Source organism: Anarhichas minor, unplaced genomic scaffold (assembly GCF_050575085.1).
Source record: "Anarhichas minor isolate MPS153535 unplaced genomic scaffold, ASM5057508v1 ptg000058l, whole genome shotgun sequence".
Lineage (NCBI taxonomy): Eukaryota > Metazoa > Chordata > Actinopteri > Perciformes > Anarhichadidae > Anarhichas > Anarhichas minor.
In genome coordinates this window covers 258035-274575 of record NW_027466504.1, presented here as the reverse complement: position 1 = coordinate 274575, position 16541 = coordinate 258035, and the positions used below count along the sequence as shown (strand labels likewise).

General features: G+C 44.4%; 1 protein-coding gene and 1 long non-coding RNA gene across 2 annotated transcripts; one reads left to right on the top strand and one right to left on the bottom strand.

Moving 5' to 3' along the window:
* Positions 1-195: 195 nt before the first annotated feature.
* Positions 196-2615, bottom strand: LOC142932793 (uncharacterized). Its single transcript, XR_012947534.1, has 2 exons — positions 1909-2615; positions 196-963 (listed from the first exon to the last, which is right to left on the bottom strand). It is a non-coding gene; the product is annotated as an uncharacterized LOC142932793 (long non-coding RNA).
* On the top strand, positions 1936-15386 carry fbxo28 (F-box protein 28). Its single transcript, XM_076076848.1, has 5 exons — positions 1936-2145; positions 5344-5453; positions 6999-7137; positions 11575-11770; positions 12281-15386. Exons 1-5 carry the CDS (start codon positions 1957-1959, stop codon positions 12769-12771), a joined length of 1125 nt encoding a protein of 374 aa, XP_075932963.1. The 5' UTR covers positions 1936-1956; the 3' UTR covers positions 12772-15386.
* The last annotated feature ends 1155 nt before the right edge of the window (positions 15387-16541 follow it).

Here is a 16541-nt window from a genome sequence, read left to right as displayed (position 1 = left end):
TATATATTTGCTGATAACTAGATGTCTGTTCTAATTAAGAGATATCGTCTCAGTTTCATTGTTTCTCAGCTGACAAATTTATTTTTGAACTGTAAAATGTCCCTCTGTGCATTATGGGCCATAATCAGGGTTTAGAAATATTGGGGTCGTGAGTCAAGTCCCCCCACCCTTGAAAGGATTTGACCAGACACAGAATGAAGTCTGTATAATGTTGTAAATGTTTATTTTGTGCCATGAAAATGTAAAGCCTTGTAGTTTCAAAGCCTTGTGCAAACGAGATCACCATCACTGCACAGGAATGCTGCTGGGCTTTATTTAAGGTGCGATCTCTACGGTCAATGTGTGCATTCTCAAAATTAGGAGAAGTGCAAAGAAAGTCAGGGTATAAACTGAAACATTTGGATTACTGTTGTTGAAGATGCACAACATCACCCATGTTTCAGTGTGGCTGGTTGACGTGTGATTCTGATCGAAAAAAAACTACAAAAGAGAGAAATGTTCTGCTGCAGTACTTTATACCAACAATATCTATGTTAAAGAACTTCTCAATCACTCTGACAACACCATACACTTAAAGATAAGATAACATAACATTGAACTCAACAGGATTAAGAAGAGATTGTGCTGGTGAGATTAAGCAGCCCAAAATGTGTTTATGAAGGCTATGATGAGGGAATAAAAGCATAAATGAGACTGACCTATTATCCACAGTGATACACTTTATGGTTGGTAACGGGCATACGTCTTTAGTGAAAACACATTTTGCAACATAAACTGTCAAAGCTTGAGATGTCTTTGTGGCAAAACAAGCTATAGACCTTGTATAGATTGTGTACATTTAGATAAACAGGACACACTATGAGTGACAAGATATTGATCAGAAGCTGTAGTTCTGGTGTGGTCATTTCTTTTGAGGGTGGTGCTCCATCACTTCATATGGCTGGTTTCAGGTCAGTATACACTCTAGAAAACATAGTTGAATATTACATTCCATTTCTCCCAATTGAAAAATATACACTGGACCATTAGCCCCATAATAATGCATCATCATTTATTGTTGATTTATATTTTGTATTAATCTAAATCTACAAAGTAGCTAAAGCTGTCGAATAAATGTGGTGTAGTAAAAAGTACACGGTTTGCCTCCAGAGTAGAGGAGTGGAGGCAGTAGGGGGCTTATATTCCTTTCCTGGGGTGTTGGACCCTGTAAATGCTCCACATGGGACAAAGGACAGGACTCAGAAATCCATCACCTAATTCAGCACCATGGATTTATTAATACACACAACCAATTTAAATAAATACACATCAATCAGTACCTAGCTATTTCTGGGAAGCTTCTGAAACGTGCTGCGGTGCGTTTGGTGGAATCATGGGGATTGTGTGGAAGGGCCATAATCAGTTCCAAGGGCAAGATCCTCAGTCGGATAAAGAATCAATGCGTGATACTGGAAATACTCAAGAACGAGTACCTCAAAATTCAACTCAAGTACAGTTGTAAGCTATCAAAAAGACCATTTTTTGGTTGACAGGTTGTGAGCAATTTCTCAATTTATAATAAAGTGTTACGTACACAGGGCAGTGTGTGGCCATGGCGTCAATCATTGTTCAATTTTTGTGGAAAGTGTAGTTTGCTACAATGTTAGAGTGATTTTGCTTGGGTTACCAAAAAATTATCAAACTATAAGGTCAAGTGAGCGAGACAATGCAAATATTTCTGTTGCTCTAATCTTAAATTATTATTTTTTCTTCTTTTGCTAGTTAGAGTCTCAGGTTTGTCAAATAAACTGATGTTTTTATGGAACTAACTCAAATTTATTCAATAGGATTTCCACTGAATCAAGTCCCCTGAAAGGTTTCCCTCTCTTCTTCTGTCAACACTTTTTTAACACCACTTGGCACGCTCACCAGCTTCTCTTTGAATCGTCACTTCCGTCTCCTCCTTAGCGAAGCAAGATGGCGGCCGTCGTAGAGAGAGTTGATGGATGTGTTGGGTCCTTGGACTCAGACGCGGCGTCGCCGAGACAGTCTAGCCCTCCACCGGACCAGCCGCACCAGAACAACCCGCTGTTGGGACTGCCCATTGTGGCCATTGAGACCGTTCTCAATTTCCTGTCTTACGATGAAATCAGCCTGCTGCGCTCGGTAAGAACAAAAACAAGCCGACTAGAAGGTGAACAAAGCTAACGCTAGCCACATGCACGTATCCGTGGATGCTAGTTATGTAAACTCTACGTAGAAATAAGTGTGGATAGTATTTAAAGCCAGTTTTGAATGTGCAGCCGTCTGACTGCAGCCATGGCCCGCAGTGGTTAGTGCACTGTTGGCTAATCTGCAGCACAGCCTAGCTGAGCAGACACGGAGTGCACGGCTCACCACCAACACACCAAGAGAGGAATGTTGAATTGTTAATAAGAGATTCGAACCGAACTCTTTAGATGCGTTTACTCCTCTTTTGGTATCCCTGCAGTTCAGACATTGCCGGCCCCTTTTAGAAGTTCTTTCGTGAGGTTAGCTGGAAATCATTCACTGGTCAGTTTGCACACTAGTCTGCTTTTCACTGCAGCTCTTCGCAGCAGTCCCCTCACCTAATTCTGCTAAGGTCACGTGCACAGTTAGAGCTTTGGTCAATGCGTCAGGTCCTCAAGGTCACGCAGGCTTAGTTGCAGCAGTTGTGTTCCTTTAATACGTGTTATTGCTGTGCAACATTTCCAGCCTCAGTCTGTGCCTTTCTTGTAATTCTGTGTTGCATGGGTGCAAATGGGCCCCTGGGCAAAGACAGGGTACAGGCCCCATGCTCCACATTATTCATGACTGTGTCCATGTTTGTGGCTGGTAATTTGCAGGTTTACTGAAAGTTTTGTTGTTGGTTTAAATCATGGATTGTATACAGGCGAGTGGCGCCAATGCGGATGTGTCTTAAAACCTGTAATCTCTCTACTGACCAGGTCCGAGACCTCTGGTTGCAAAAAAAAGTCTGGTTGTATAGAAGTCTATGAGAAAATGACTCTACTTCTCTCTTGATTTATTACCTCAGTAAACATGAGTTTATGGTCTCAATCTCTAGTTTCAAGTCTTCTTCAATACAGCATGATGTTCATTTAGTACATTATGGTCCATTTAGAGTCAAACAGACCATAAAGCAGGGGATGCTTTAGGGCGGGGCTACACAGTGATTGACAGGTCTCTACCAGAGCCGTATACAGCGTGTCTATCCTCTAATCCTCAACATGCCGCCTCTTTTATCCTCTGCAAGAGAAAATATGTCCTCTGGTTCAGGGGCGTAAGTAGATGTAAACATTCAGGGCTCAGCCCAAATCTCGGGGGGGTCAGGGGGGCATCCTCCCCCTGGGAGATGTTTTTATACTGTATGTTCAAGCCATTTGATGATAGAATGCCTAAAGATCTGCACATCATTTGGGAAAAACATGGTAGTTGCCAATGATCCTGTAGCACCTACATCCGATTTTGTATTTAATGTTTCTCCAACTGTCTTCATCATTCTGAAATGAGGATGACTCAATTCCCTCCTGCCTCCTAAAAATATGAGATATCTATGCCATATTAATCTAGGCTGCTCTAATTGCAACTCAAGGATCCCCAACAATGTCAAGTAAATGTGGCCTTCAATTCTTTCAATTGAATGTAAGTCAATGGAAGAAAATGTACTCAATTATATTTGATCCAAACAAACTTGGTGAATGAATGGGTCAAGGAATGCACGCACATCTTGTTAAATGGCGTTAACCTGTTACCACTCCAGTAAAATTAGCCTAAAACGCCTTTCCAAGGCATACCCAAAGTAAATTGAAAGCTGTTCTTGAACCATTTGGAGTACATGCACGGTTTTGGTCTCTCTTGAAAGGTAACACTCTGAAGTGTTGTCAGAATCACTGTAAGTGCTACTGGCATTGAGTAATAGAAGTTTGAACACACTGAAGTAGAAGGTTTTTATTTCCGCCTGAATATTTCTTTGCAAACAGATGCCTGCAGATGACTATAGCTGTGACTTATTAGATGGAAACACAATGGGACCACAGCATGAAGCCTTACCTAGTCCAAGTTCAAATCTGATAACAATAACTCAGAAAATGAATATTTTACACATGTTTTTCTAAGGGTATGTCTAGGTGCTTTCCAAAAAAGGACATTTGGAGATGCTTGGTAACCATGGTCACATACCTAGGCTGTGTAAAAATGTGCATTCATAATTCAAACTAAAGCTTATTTATGTCTAAATGCAGTAATCTATAAGTTATTTCACCATTATTCACTTTCCTAAAATCTCCAAAACTCTCAAAAACCATACTTTGCACTTAACGCACAGACGCAGGGACCTGACTCGCGGTTACACAGGTAACATCCGGGTTCTGGCTCTAAATCTAACCCCTGAAGCTGTATATCGTTATTTTTGAAATTTCATTGGCTATATGATGCGTCAGTCATCAGAACGATCGGTTGCAATTGGATCGAGCTTTACACGAAAGAAGAGGGGCAGGCACTGTCCTTCAACGCGGACTCTCGTTGGCTATTGTAGGCTGTGGACAGGACATGGAAGCTCCTAATGAGTCAAGTGAGGTGTCAATCGAAAGGTCAGAGTGCACAGAGAGCATCTCTGTTTCCATCCAAACTACTGGGTAAGAACCACAGACTGTGGAAGTGGACGTAGTCATGGTGACGTCACTCATTGGTTTGTGGACTGATGTTTTGAAGCCTTGAGTTTGGAGATTTCGCCGTCAACATCTTGCACTACGGCCATCGTCATGTTGGTAAATTGCAACCGATGAACAGAAGTTACCATATGTGGAATATGGAGGAGTGAAGTAGAGAAGCCGTATACGTCTCTGGTAGCAGCAGAGACCTGTCAATCACTGTGTAGCCCCGCCCTAAAGCATCCCCTGCTTTATGTTCTGTTTGACTCTAAATGGACCATAATGTACTAAATGAACATCATGCTGTATTGAAGAAGACTTGAAACTAGAGATTGAGACCATAAACCCATGTTTACAATGTTTACTGAGGTAATAAATCAAGAGAGAAGTAGAGTCATTTTCTCATAGACTTCTATACAACCAGAGGAGTCGCCCCCTGCTGGTCAGTAGAGAGAATGCAGCTTTAAGACACTTCCCACATCGGCTTCACTCGGCAGAACCGGAGGTAGCCGCCTGGTAAGAACCCTAACTAGGCAGACGTCTTCCTGCTGAAGTGGCCTTGAAAAAGATGCCAAACTCCACCAGCTCCACAGTAGATTGCTGCTGGAAGCGGAAATGCAACTTTGTGTCATAAATGTCATAAAACGGATTACCTGTTGTTCACCTGTTTTATGTTGTCCGTCTTCTCCAGGTGTGTAAGCGTATGGACGCGATCTGCCAGCGTGTCCTGAATCAGGGCTTCCTGAAGGTGGAGCGTTATCACAGTCTGTGCCAGAGGCAAGTCAAAGCCCAGCTGCCCAGGTCAGTATCACAAGCTCACTGTGTGTTCACTGCTGTTGAGGGAAAGCCACACACTGTAGAATATAGTGGAATAGTGAAATCACACATATTGGTTAAGTCTTTGCACTATTGTTTAGGTAGTTAACGTAGTAGTATTCTATTTTATTGTATATATTGTGCATTTTTATATTTATATTTTCTACTCTGTTATTTTTGCTTTACTTGTATCTCTAAATGCTGCTGTAGTGAAAAAAGTTCCCCTTGTGGGATTAATAAAGTATATATATATATGTCTCTGAAGGGACATTTTGAAAACTGGATCTTCCCAGGGTCATTGTCATTTTATAAAATAAGTAGACAAAATGACCATTATTACATTTCAAAAGTGACTAAATGTGTGTCTCGCATATATTTCTCATTAGTCATGCTGACGACAGTTAAGGTTAAATTCTGTGCTACGACTTGTCTTCACTGGCCCCGTAGTGAAAGCAGCTCGTCAGCAGCAGCTCCAGTCCTCTCCACTCTGGATGTGTTCTGTACATAGACTATCAGAGCTTACAGCCCAATACAGCAGAAGAAAATGGACTTGAAGCCTGAAAGAATGCTTTGGGTTGCAGATATTAGGAATGTAGAGGAACAGCTGATGAAGCCAGTGGTACACAGCTGTGCTGCTTAAAACTGAATACTGGACCTGTTCCTTCATTCTTTTACTTTTTTGGGGTCCAATACTCAAAAAACGGTTGAGAACCACTGGTTTAGGACATATTTATCTGAGTGATCTCAGCTCCAACCCGGGAGTTACTTGAGTCAAAGCTCTACAGAAACCTTAATGAATATTTTAATCCAGCATGATAAATTATACAAAAATGGGATTTTCAGTTGTCCCGTTTTCAACCTAGACCTTGTTTTCATGTTTTTGTGTGTAAGTGACTGATGGTGACAACAGTTTTTGAAATTGGTCCAGTATTGAAGGACAACGCTGCGGACTGCAGCCGCTAAACGTGCTGTGATGTAATCATATCAGGGCAACTCCTCGCCGTCGATGTATGTCCACTAAATGAGCGTTGTGTGTCTGCCACTGACAGACTCGCATTGTTATTCCAAGTGTCTGACAACATTATGGAAATAATCTACAGAGAAATAAAACACTTTTCTTACCTCTCTGTTTGGTATATATTTATAATTGTGACAAAAGTTTTTATAGTCAGACATGTATTGGCAATACATACAAGGCATCTCACGTTTTGGTCACATAGATTGTAAATACAACCAGTCTACCTACTGAGCCAGCTGAGGATGTTTTGGGAACTCTTTTAATTGTGACATGCTGTGTGATTCATTAAAGGGAGAAATACAATTCTTAAACTTGTGTTTTTCCCACCTAATTAAACCAGATTGGAAGTATGGTTTGTGACTTTCTTTTTATTGATCTAGAAAGAAGATTCAGTTTCTCAAACTAAAGCTATCAGTGAAGTCATTGATGGGGAGAGACATTTAAAAAAAAGTTCTCTGTTGAAAACTAGGGCCCAGGTCTTGACCAATGTGTTCCTCATGAATTGTCTGCAGGCGAGAGTCTGAGAGGAGAAACCATTCACTGGCCCGTCACGCTGACATCCTGGCTGCCGTGGAGACGCGCCTCTCTCTGCTCAACATGACCTTCATGAAATACGTTGACTCCAACCTCTGTTGCTTCATCCCTGGAAAGGTTAGCTCAGCTTCCTCTGTGCAGCGGCAGCAACGGTAGTCTTACGGACAGAGAGCCAGTGGCAACGCTTCTTTAAAAAGCTTCTTTTCAGTACAGTACAGTACAGTACAGTATAGCTCGCATTAATCACATGCTGTCATGATGCCGGGATGTGATGTCCTGGTTCCACTCATAGATTACACTCAGTGGATGTTTGATATATCATTGACATTTCCTCAATAGCAAAAATAATGTTTTAGTTCAAACTCAACATCAACATTTCCGTCATGTTCACCATGCTTCTTTCATAACCAGCGAGTCTTAAGCAAATTTGCTCTAGAGTTGTTAAAAACAGAAATTTTAATCATAGAATACAGGACAGGAGGTTGGTAAAGGTGATTAAAACCGCACACATCATCTACTGAGCATCTTGGCATCTCAGGATATTGGTGACAAGAGGTGCCTGCCAAGAGCTCAAAGGGATATTAAATGACAAAACCCAACCAGCCACTAGTGGTGTAACGGACCACCGTCGATCCGTGGACCATATGGATCCTCCTCACGATTCGGCACACATGTGAAACGTGGATTAATTAAAGATTAACGTTAACCATTACAGTGTGAAATAAAGTTTTACTGACGATCGTTATCTGCCAATATTTAGTCAAATATGTGATCAGCATTTATGCTTTTCTAGTCAAAGGTCCAGTGTGTAGCATTTAGATGGCTCTATCCGTAGAAATATAATATATTAGTGTTTTCTTTAGTGTATAGTTACTGCCATGACATTTTACGCTAAACTTTTAGATCCTGGCTGTTATATTCCATATGTTTTAAACTAGGCGTACGATGTCAGCCATCACATACTAGACCTTTTTAAGTTTAACGTTCCCCAGGGCGGACAGCCTGCCAGCCTGCCGAGGCTACTACCAGTTTGTTTTTAGCTTTTACTTTGGAGCTAGCTAACGCTACGGGGAACACAGATACAGGGTGTCTACTATCAGTAAACGGAAAACTGGACCCTCTGTGAATCAGCTCTCACCTTTGCTTAAACCTAAACAACGCTGTGGGCTCCGGGTTGGACCCCCTGCGTCCCCCACATCTACTATTGCTCAACTCACCTCCCCATCTAACTGTGTCAGCTGCGCCTGCCTGGCCGATAAAATCACAGAGCTGGAAGGAAGAATATGCACACTCAACAAGATCCAGCATGCCGAGAAGCTCATGGACACCATCATCTTCAGTCCAGCACAAGCCGACACAACCAGCGACCGTGTACATGATTCCAGTGCTGCTGCCGCCGCCCCTCCTCCGGTCACAATCCCTGAGGATTCCTGCCTACGACTCGGAGCTAAGCCTAAAGCCCTGGTCAGCTCCACTCCATCCCATCATGAGCCCTGGTCCATGCTTGCTGGAGAGGGAGAGATCCCTCATCACGTCAACGTCAAACTGGAGAATAAATACGACATCCTTGCCTTTTCACGACTTCTCTGGCTTCTCTGGCTAGAGACTCCCAGCCTCCTCCACCATCCCACCTGCCGCCTCGCGAGACCCACAGCTCTGGGTCACCCGAGATCCCTACGCCAGTCATTCCCGAGCCCTCCTCTCGCACCAGGACTCTGCGCTCTATACCGCTCTTTACAGCAGCACCGTGGCATGCTCCTGTCCACCGTTCTCTGTCCTTCCCAGTACATTCCGCCGCCACTGGTTAAATCTTTGCCTCCTCCATCTTATCTCCTCGTCCCCTCTTCTCCCCGACCACACTGATAGTTGGGGATTCCATAATCAGGAATATCCGTTTCTTCAACGCAGCCACACACTGTTTCCCCGGAGCGACGGCTCAAGACATCCTGTTAAAACTGCCATGCCTGCTGCACGCACTCCCGACCATCATTCGGAGAATCATCGTTTATGTGGCAATTAGCGATACAGCCTTCCAACAGTCTGAGATGACCAACATTGATTTTAAAATCTTTTACACTTTTTCAATAGTCGTGGACTTTCCGCTTTTATCAGTGGTCCAACTCCAACACTCGGCCGTGGATCACAGCGGTTCAGCAGAGTCCTCAGCCTCCACACTTGGCTCCATTCCGCCTGCAGGACCCACACCGTAGGCTTCATTGACAATTTCAATCTGTTTTGGGACCGCTCTTCCTCTTTTAAGAACGATGGTATTCATCTCAATAAGCTGGGTAGTCGCCTGCTCGCGGCTAATTTGCAGCACGTTGTACGTGCCTGTCCGCGCGACTGACTATTTAATCTCCACCCCCTTCCATGCTGCCATCTAAGACCAGTTTCCCGTGACTCCTCCCCCTTCAGCCGCAGCTCTCCCCATTCAGACTATTGTGACAGAGGCTGCCCCGTCCACACCGCATTCACAAAGCCATAAACAAAAACAACCTCTCTTACATCCTTCACAGTTATGTTCATATCGGCTTCCAGCGCAAGTTCATCATCTACAACCCTGCTTATGTCAACCCCATCCCGTCTTTGTGGACTCAACACTGGCGCACACCCACTCCCTTATTACGTCATCATAACAAACAGCACGTGAATCTAGTGAACCCCCTACCCAAATCCTCACAACCAATCAAAAAACACTCCATGAAACTTGCTCTGTTGAACACCCGGTCACTAAGCAACAAAAGCCCAATCATCATTGAATTCATTACTGACAACAACCTTGATATCCTCTGTCTCACTGAAACTTGGCAAAAGCACCTGGACTACTACGCACTCAACCAAACCACCCCTACTGGATATCATTACCTGGACAAACCACGCCCTGATGGCCACAGTGGAGGAATTCCCACTCTTTACCGCCAACACATCAAAACCAGCCTGACTACCATCCAAACTCAATCCTCATTTGAACACCTGATATTCAAACTCTGTAGTCCTAAAACCCTGCTCATTTAAATGATCTACCGCCCTTCCAAACCCAACCCTGCCTTCCTCTCCGACCTAATTGAATTCCTTACCCAGCTCTGCTCCATCTCCCCTTCCATCCTGTTGCTCGGTGATTTCAACATCCATATCGACTCCACAGACTGTAAAACAGCCACAGAATTTCTGGACATGCTTAGATGTTTCAACCTTACTCAACACATCAATTTCCCCAATCATAAGCGCGGTCACATCCTGGACCTGGTTCCACTGGAATCACAATCGGCCACCTCTCCCGCTCTGACCTCACCATCTTCGACCACCTAGCCATCATCATGGAGATCGACGTCCCCATCCCAGAACCTAAAGCCACACACATCACTCTCCGTAATATCAAGTCCATTTGCCCCTCATCCCTGTCAGCCTGTCCCTCCTGCCCTCAAACTAGCCTCAGTCACACCCATCCTCAAAAAGCTTGGCCTTGACCCTGATATCCACAACAACTACAGACCCATCTCCAATCTCCCTTTTCTATCTAAAATACTGAAACGCACTGTTGCCCACCAACTCAAAACCCACCTTGACTAGAACCAACTGTATGAACCATTTCAATCTGGATTCAGATCTCATCACAGCACAGAAACTGCCCTCATCAAAGTCACCAACGACCTCCTCCTCTCCTCTGATGACCACTCCCTCAACATCCTAATACCATTCGACCTGCCTTTGACACGTCAACCACTCCATCCTCATTTCTCTCTCGTCTCTAATCCTCTCTCCACACTACTGGCACAGCCCTCTCCTGGTTCAAATCTTACCTCTCTGACCATGAACAGCTCATTAGTATCAATAAATTCAAGTCTGACAGTCTCTCAAGGTGTCCCCCAAGGTTCAGTACTTGGTCCCCTCCTCTTCATCCTCTACTTGCTCACCCTTGGAAACATCAGACACCACCATGGTTTCCATTTCCACTGCTATGCTGACGACACCCAGCTCTACATCTCCACCAAATCCATCACCTCCACCATCCACTTCACCAACTGCCTCAAAGACATAAAGACTTGGATACAAGCCAACTTTCTCAAACTCTATAGTGACAAATCTGAAATCCTCATCATTGGCCCCAAATCACTAAACAAATCACACCACAACTTCTCCTTCTGCATTGATGGAACGACTGTTCCTGCTTCCACACATATCCGTAACCTTGGTATTATTTTTGATCAAACCCTCTTTCGAAAGCCACGTCAATCGCATCACAAAAACCGCCTTCTTTCATCTCAAAAACATCGCCCGTCTACGTCTACTTCACGCTTAGCACACAGGAAGGTTTCAGTTGGTTGCAATCTGCAACCTCGCCACTAGATGTTGCCAAATCCTACATACTGGACCTTTTTAAAGAAGACAAATAAGACTCCAGCATTCTCAGACCTGGCCAGCAGAGAGCCCACAGAGACAGTCAGGGGTGTAAAAAAGCCATCCGTGTTTTCAGTCTTCTTTCAGCCATATCTGTTGTGTGTTTTCTGTTTTCCTTTCTTATTTGCTATGTAACGTGCCATTATGTTTTGTCAGGTGATAGATGAGATTTACCGCGTGCTGCGCTACGTGAACTCCACTCGAGCCCCCCAGCGAGCTCACGAGGTCCTGCAGGAGTTGAGAGATATCTCCTCCATGGCCATGGAGTACTTCGATGAGAAGATTGTCCCCATCCTAAAGAAGAAGCTGCCGGGGGCCGACCTGTCCGGCCGTCTCATTGGCTCTACGCCAGGTAACAGACATGTGTTTCTCCTGACTCGTAGACTTGGCATTTCAAAAGAAAAATCCCCGTAATGCAGCTCTCAATACTGCTGCTCTCAATATGACATCAACAAAATGAGATAAAAATGTCAGCTCTTGTGGTTTTGATCATGACCATAGACTACAGTCTCTGAAATCCGACTTCCACAGAGAGGAACATATAACTGAATAGAATGATTCCTGACTGTGAAACCAGCTACATCATCACTGGAAAAGATCTGTAGAGAAGAGTGGCACCCTGATCAAATATCAGCATTGTATATGGATTGGTTTTTAGAAGCAGTTTCACATTCTTGATATGGTCTGGATCCCGTGTTTGCTTAGAGCAAACATCAGTGCTTACTTAGAATATTCGCCAAAATAAAAGCTCTTGTCCGGAAGCATTCTTACTTTTGCCCAGCAGGATCTCAGCTTTTTGAGTTGTTTTTTTGTGTAGCTGTAAACTCCTGAAGACCTCTGAACCTCTGTCCTGTTCCCTCAGTGGCAGGTCCATCTACCTCCCTAACCACCATGTCCCTGCTGGCCAAGAACACGCCGTCGCGGTCTGAGATGACCAAGGTGCAGCAGCAGGTGAAGGTGAACGGGGCGTCAATGACAGTGCTGCGGAGGGAGATGCAGGAAATCCGGGTCAAGCAGCTGGAGCAGCAGAAGCAGCTGCAGGACCAGGAGCAGAAGCTGCTGGAACAGACCCAGGTGATCGGTGAGCAGAACGCCCGCCTCGCCGAGCTAGAGCACAAGCTCCGCGAGCTGATGGACAGTAGTGCCGCTGCTATGGGAGGATCCAGGCCTGGCGCAGCCGCCCCCTCCACGTCCAGCAGCGCCGCTGTGTCTTCCACTGTGGCAAGTGGAAGTGGTGTGGCCACAGCCTCTCTATCCAGAGAGCCGGAGGGCGAGGGGGGGTCATCGCTCAAACGCACCAGAAAGAGTTCAGACCTTCCACGACAGTCCAAACGGCTGCGCAGCAAGAAATAAGAGACTCGGTGTGTCATTTAGTTAAAGCTTTCTTTTTGGTTTCGAGGTCCGACTGATCACATCTTCTCCCCCAAGTCCTGCCCAGCCCACCAACACTCATCACCTGTACTGTCTGTGAGATGAGTCAGGAGTACTCCTCCCCCAACCCTCACTAAATCACAATATAGTCAGGTGGCCGCCCTGTTCGAGACTATTTATTGAAGGTTATATTAAAATGACTGTATTGTTTTTTTAATGTAGACGCTTCTCTGCTTCCACAATCATTGGTTTGTCTCAACAGAAATTCAGATGGTTGGTAGATTTGGTTAACAGAAGTCAAGTTGTACGTGTTATCAATGTAGATCCTGTCTCTAGAAAAATGAATCTGCCAAGATATTTTATTTCAGAAACGTACACGATTAAAAGAATATCACAGTAGAACTCCAGAGGCATGAAAGTGCTCAGGTCACCTAGATCATGAACCGAACTGAAGTTGCATGTTGTGGTAATCAGTGATCTCCTTTCCATTTCCACATGGGTAGGAAGTCTAAATCCATTCACATTCATTTAATTCACACTCGCTTCTTCTTACTCTGGCTAAGTGCAATAAAAGTCATATGAAAAGTAAGACATAAGTCATATTCTTTGCCAGTAGCACAGATTGTGATTCACAAAGGAGGGATGGGGTCTTAAAGAGGGGAGAGAAGTGTTCAGGTGGCACCAGCTCTGTGGTGTTGATGCGTTGTGCTACTGTATGTGCTGTGAAACTAAACTGCTCTCTAATGCTCTTTTCGGATCATACCAGTGTTCTTACACATTTCAGCCTATTTAACACAAATAGTGCACAGCTCGGTTCAGCTGAACGGTTGATTAAGTACAATGAGTGTTGCAGTACTTGAATGAGTTGTTTCTCATTTCTAGATCGCCATTTATTTCCATTCTTTTCACTGCAGAAACATGTGCACCATGACATGCCTTAGTTTTCAAACTGATAAACAGAAAACATGGTTCTGTTCCTGGAAACGTTACAATGTCTCCTCTCTGCCGATCGGGGGTGATCAACATTAGACTCACGGTCCTCTTACTAGCTTTCTCCAGAGCTTGCAGCCACTTCCCTCAGTCCCTACTACCCTAAATACTAGTTTATAGTTCAGATTGCTTTGTCAAGTTGTAAATAGTTTGACAAAATTATTTTTCCCAAAGTCCCTTGCAAGCTTCTTTTTGACACTTTCAACCATAACCCACTCTCTTTCTACAGTATGTGTTGGACATAAGCTTGAGATGCTGTTGAAAGCTCTGGAAAGGGAAACTAGTATGTGGACCTTTTCATGTTTTTCCCATCAAACCTCTATTTCTCAAGATCTACTTCCGAGCTTTTATTCTGACTTCAGGCGCATCTCACAGCCTTCAGTGGAGTTTATTTCCAAGGTTTGTAGAGTGATTACCAGCAGACTGTTCAGTCTGAAGTAACTCCACATCTTCTCTATATCATGTGACCGTATCGGTCGCGCAGCTCGGGATCGCATCGGTCACGTCGTGTCCGGTCTACCGTTGAATGACAATTGTTTATCACAAATGAAAATCCACATGACATGACTCATTTCAGATGTTTACAGTACGTACACTAAATCCACATAGTATGCAGTGGGAATGCACTGCATACTTTAAATGTAAGGTCATACCTGGTTTGAATAGTACGTCATGTGACCTGCTGGACTCGGACACTCGGTGACTGTTGCCCAGGCTAATTATTTGTAGTAAATAGGTGGAAAACACTTGTATGGTCCTTAAACGTATTCACTGTATGTACTGGCATTTAAAGGCTCTGTTCCTCTCACTTCCTCTTTAGTGCCATTCAGATTGTTTCTGGTTTATGTTTGGACATTTCTGTCTCTGAGGCTTCTGCCTCCAACCCCAGAACAAGGGACCTACATGGGGTTGAGCCCAACTGCATGGATAGATGTCACCAGAGGGAAGTGAAAAAGATCTATTTTTGACCCTTGAGAAGTTGCCTTTTTGTCTTTAAATGCTGTTACGACTTTAAAATTGAAGTGTAAAATCAGCGCGTTGCCATGAGAGTAAAGAAGCCACTAGAACGTGTGACTGGTGTGCAGTGACCGTAGAGGCGTTGGGCATGTTCCACATGTGAGCAACAGAATGGGTCAGGGTGAGTTCCCCCAGCGGTCGCTACTCTTCCTCTCCTGTACACACGCGGCTCTTGCCTGCAGGCTATAGCTTAGCTCTGAGCCCATATTGTGGCTGTACTTTAGTTTTCTTACTTTGAAGCTCTTCAGTTGTTCGGATGACTTACTCATGGCATGAACCTTTGTTAAAGAAACTTTGGAGATTGCAGTTCATGTCTTGGAGAACACTGGCGCATATTCTGATCACACTGGGCCAAATAAACAAACAAGATGATGTAAACTAGTGGCTTCATTTGAGACTGCGTCTCAGTTTCGAGAACTCTACTGTAATCTTCCTGTACTTTCAAGTATAGATTGTGAATTATTCTGTATGTATACCAAGAAAACTATCTTTTGAGTTGGCCAGCTTGGGGCTAACTGTCTGGTTTTGTGGCACTCATTGCTGTTCAAAATGTACAAATGAAACCTATTAAAAACTCAACGTATCTCACATATCTCTGTTTACGCACATAAGCTCTGCTTTTACAGGTGACTCCTCTGGTTCATTTCTATCCGTGGGTTTAGCTTTAGGAGATATGCAGGTTTTAAGTCGGTGGGCTTGTGAGATGCACATTAACACAGGACTACAGCGGACAGCCATGCTAACAGATTGAGGTTGGAGATGCTTTGTGCTAATGTCATGCAGGTATAATTACCATGGTCCCTATCTTAGTCTGCCAACATTAGCAGTAAACAGTGGGACAGAAGACATTCTATTCGTTTTGCTGGTATTTGGCCATAAGCCACAACTTTTGACCTGATGGTGGCGCTGTATGAAAAGTCCATGTTACATTTCATCCTGTACCAATACATTCAATAGTTAAAATAGACCAGAGTGGTGGACTGACATATACTAGCAGTGTATGGGGCCCAAATCCAGAGGGTGAGATATCCTGACCTTTCCCTAATAAGGCTGAAGCCCCAAGACACGCGATCATACATTTCCCGTAGCGCAATCCTTCAGGATCTTTTTAATGTGTCATGTGAGAGTAACTATCCTTCCATGGTCTGTATCCGCTCATTGTTTAAATCGGGGGTCTCCAGCCTTTTTTCCTCTGACAGCTAATTAGAATAAATGAGCGTGTCCGAGAGCTGCTCATTGCACCAAGTTGTATACAATGTCCTTTCATAACGTTTCATCATATCGCCTCTTTCACAATCGGCCTTTTTGTGTTTCGTTTTGGATGTGCGCCACCAAACGAAGCCTCTGCTGCGGAGTCAACAGGGAAGCTGCTGAAGCTCAGCTGCACGTGTTTGGACTGTGGGAGGAAGCTAGAGACAGCCCACGCTGACACAGGGACAACATGCTAACTCCACACAGAAGGGCCCACGCTGACACAGGGACAACATGCTAACTCCACACAGAAGGGCCCACGCTGACACAGGGACAACATGCTAACTCCACACAGAAGGGCCCACGCTGACACGGGGACAACACGCTAACTCCACACAGAAGGGCCCACGCTGACACGGGGACAACACGCTAACTCCACACAGAAGGGCCCACGCTGACACGGGGACAACACGCTAACTCCACACAGAAGGGCCCACGCTGACACGGGGACAACATGCTAACTCCACACAGAAGGGCCCACGCTGACACGGGGA

What these genes read in the sequence shown, in the direction of transcription:
- fbxo28 (XM_076076848.1), top strand. Translation starts at nt 1,957, where the DNA reads ATGGCGGCCGTCGTAGAGAGAGTTGATGGATGTGTTGGGTCCTTGGAC. An exon ending in GTCAAAGCCCAGCTGCCCAG is followed by an intron (nt 5,454 to 6,998) that starts GTCAGTATCACA and finishes AATTGTCTGCAG; the next exon opens with GCGAGAGTCTGAGAGGAGAA. An exon ending in GTTGCTTCATCCCTGGAAAG is followed by an intron (nt 7,138 to 11,574) that starts GTTAGCTCAGCT and finishes ATGTTTTGTCAG; the next exon opens with GTGATAGATGAGATTTACCG.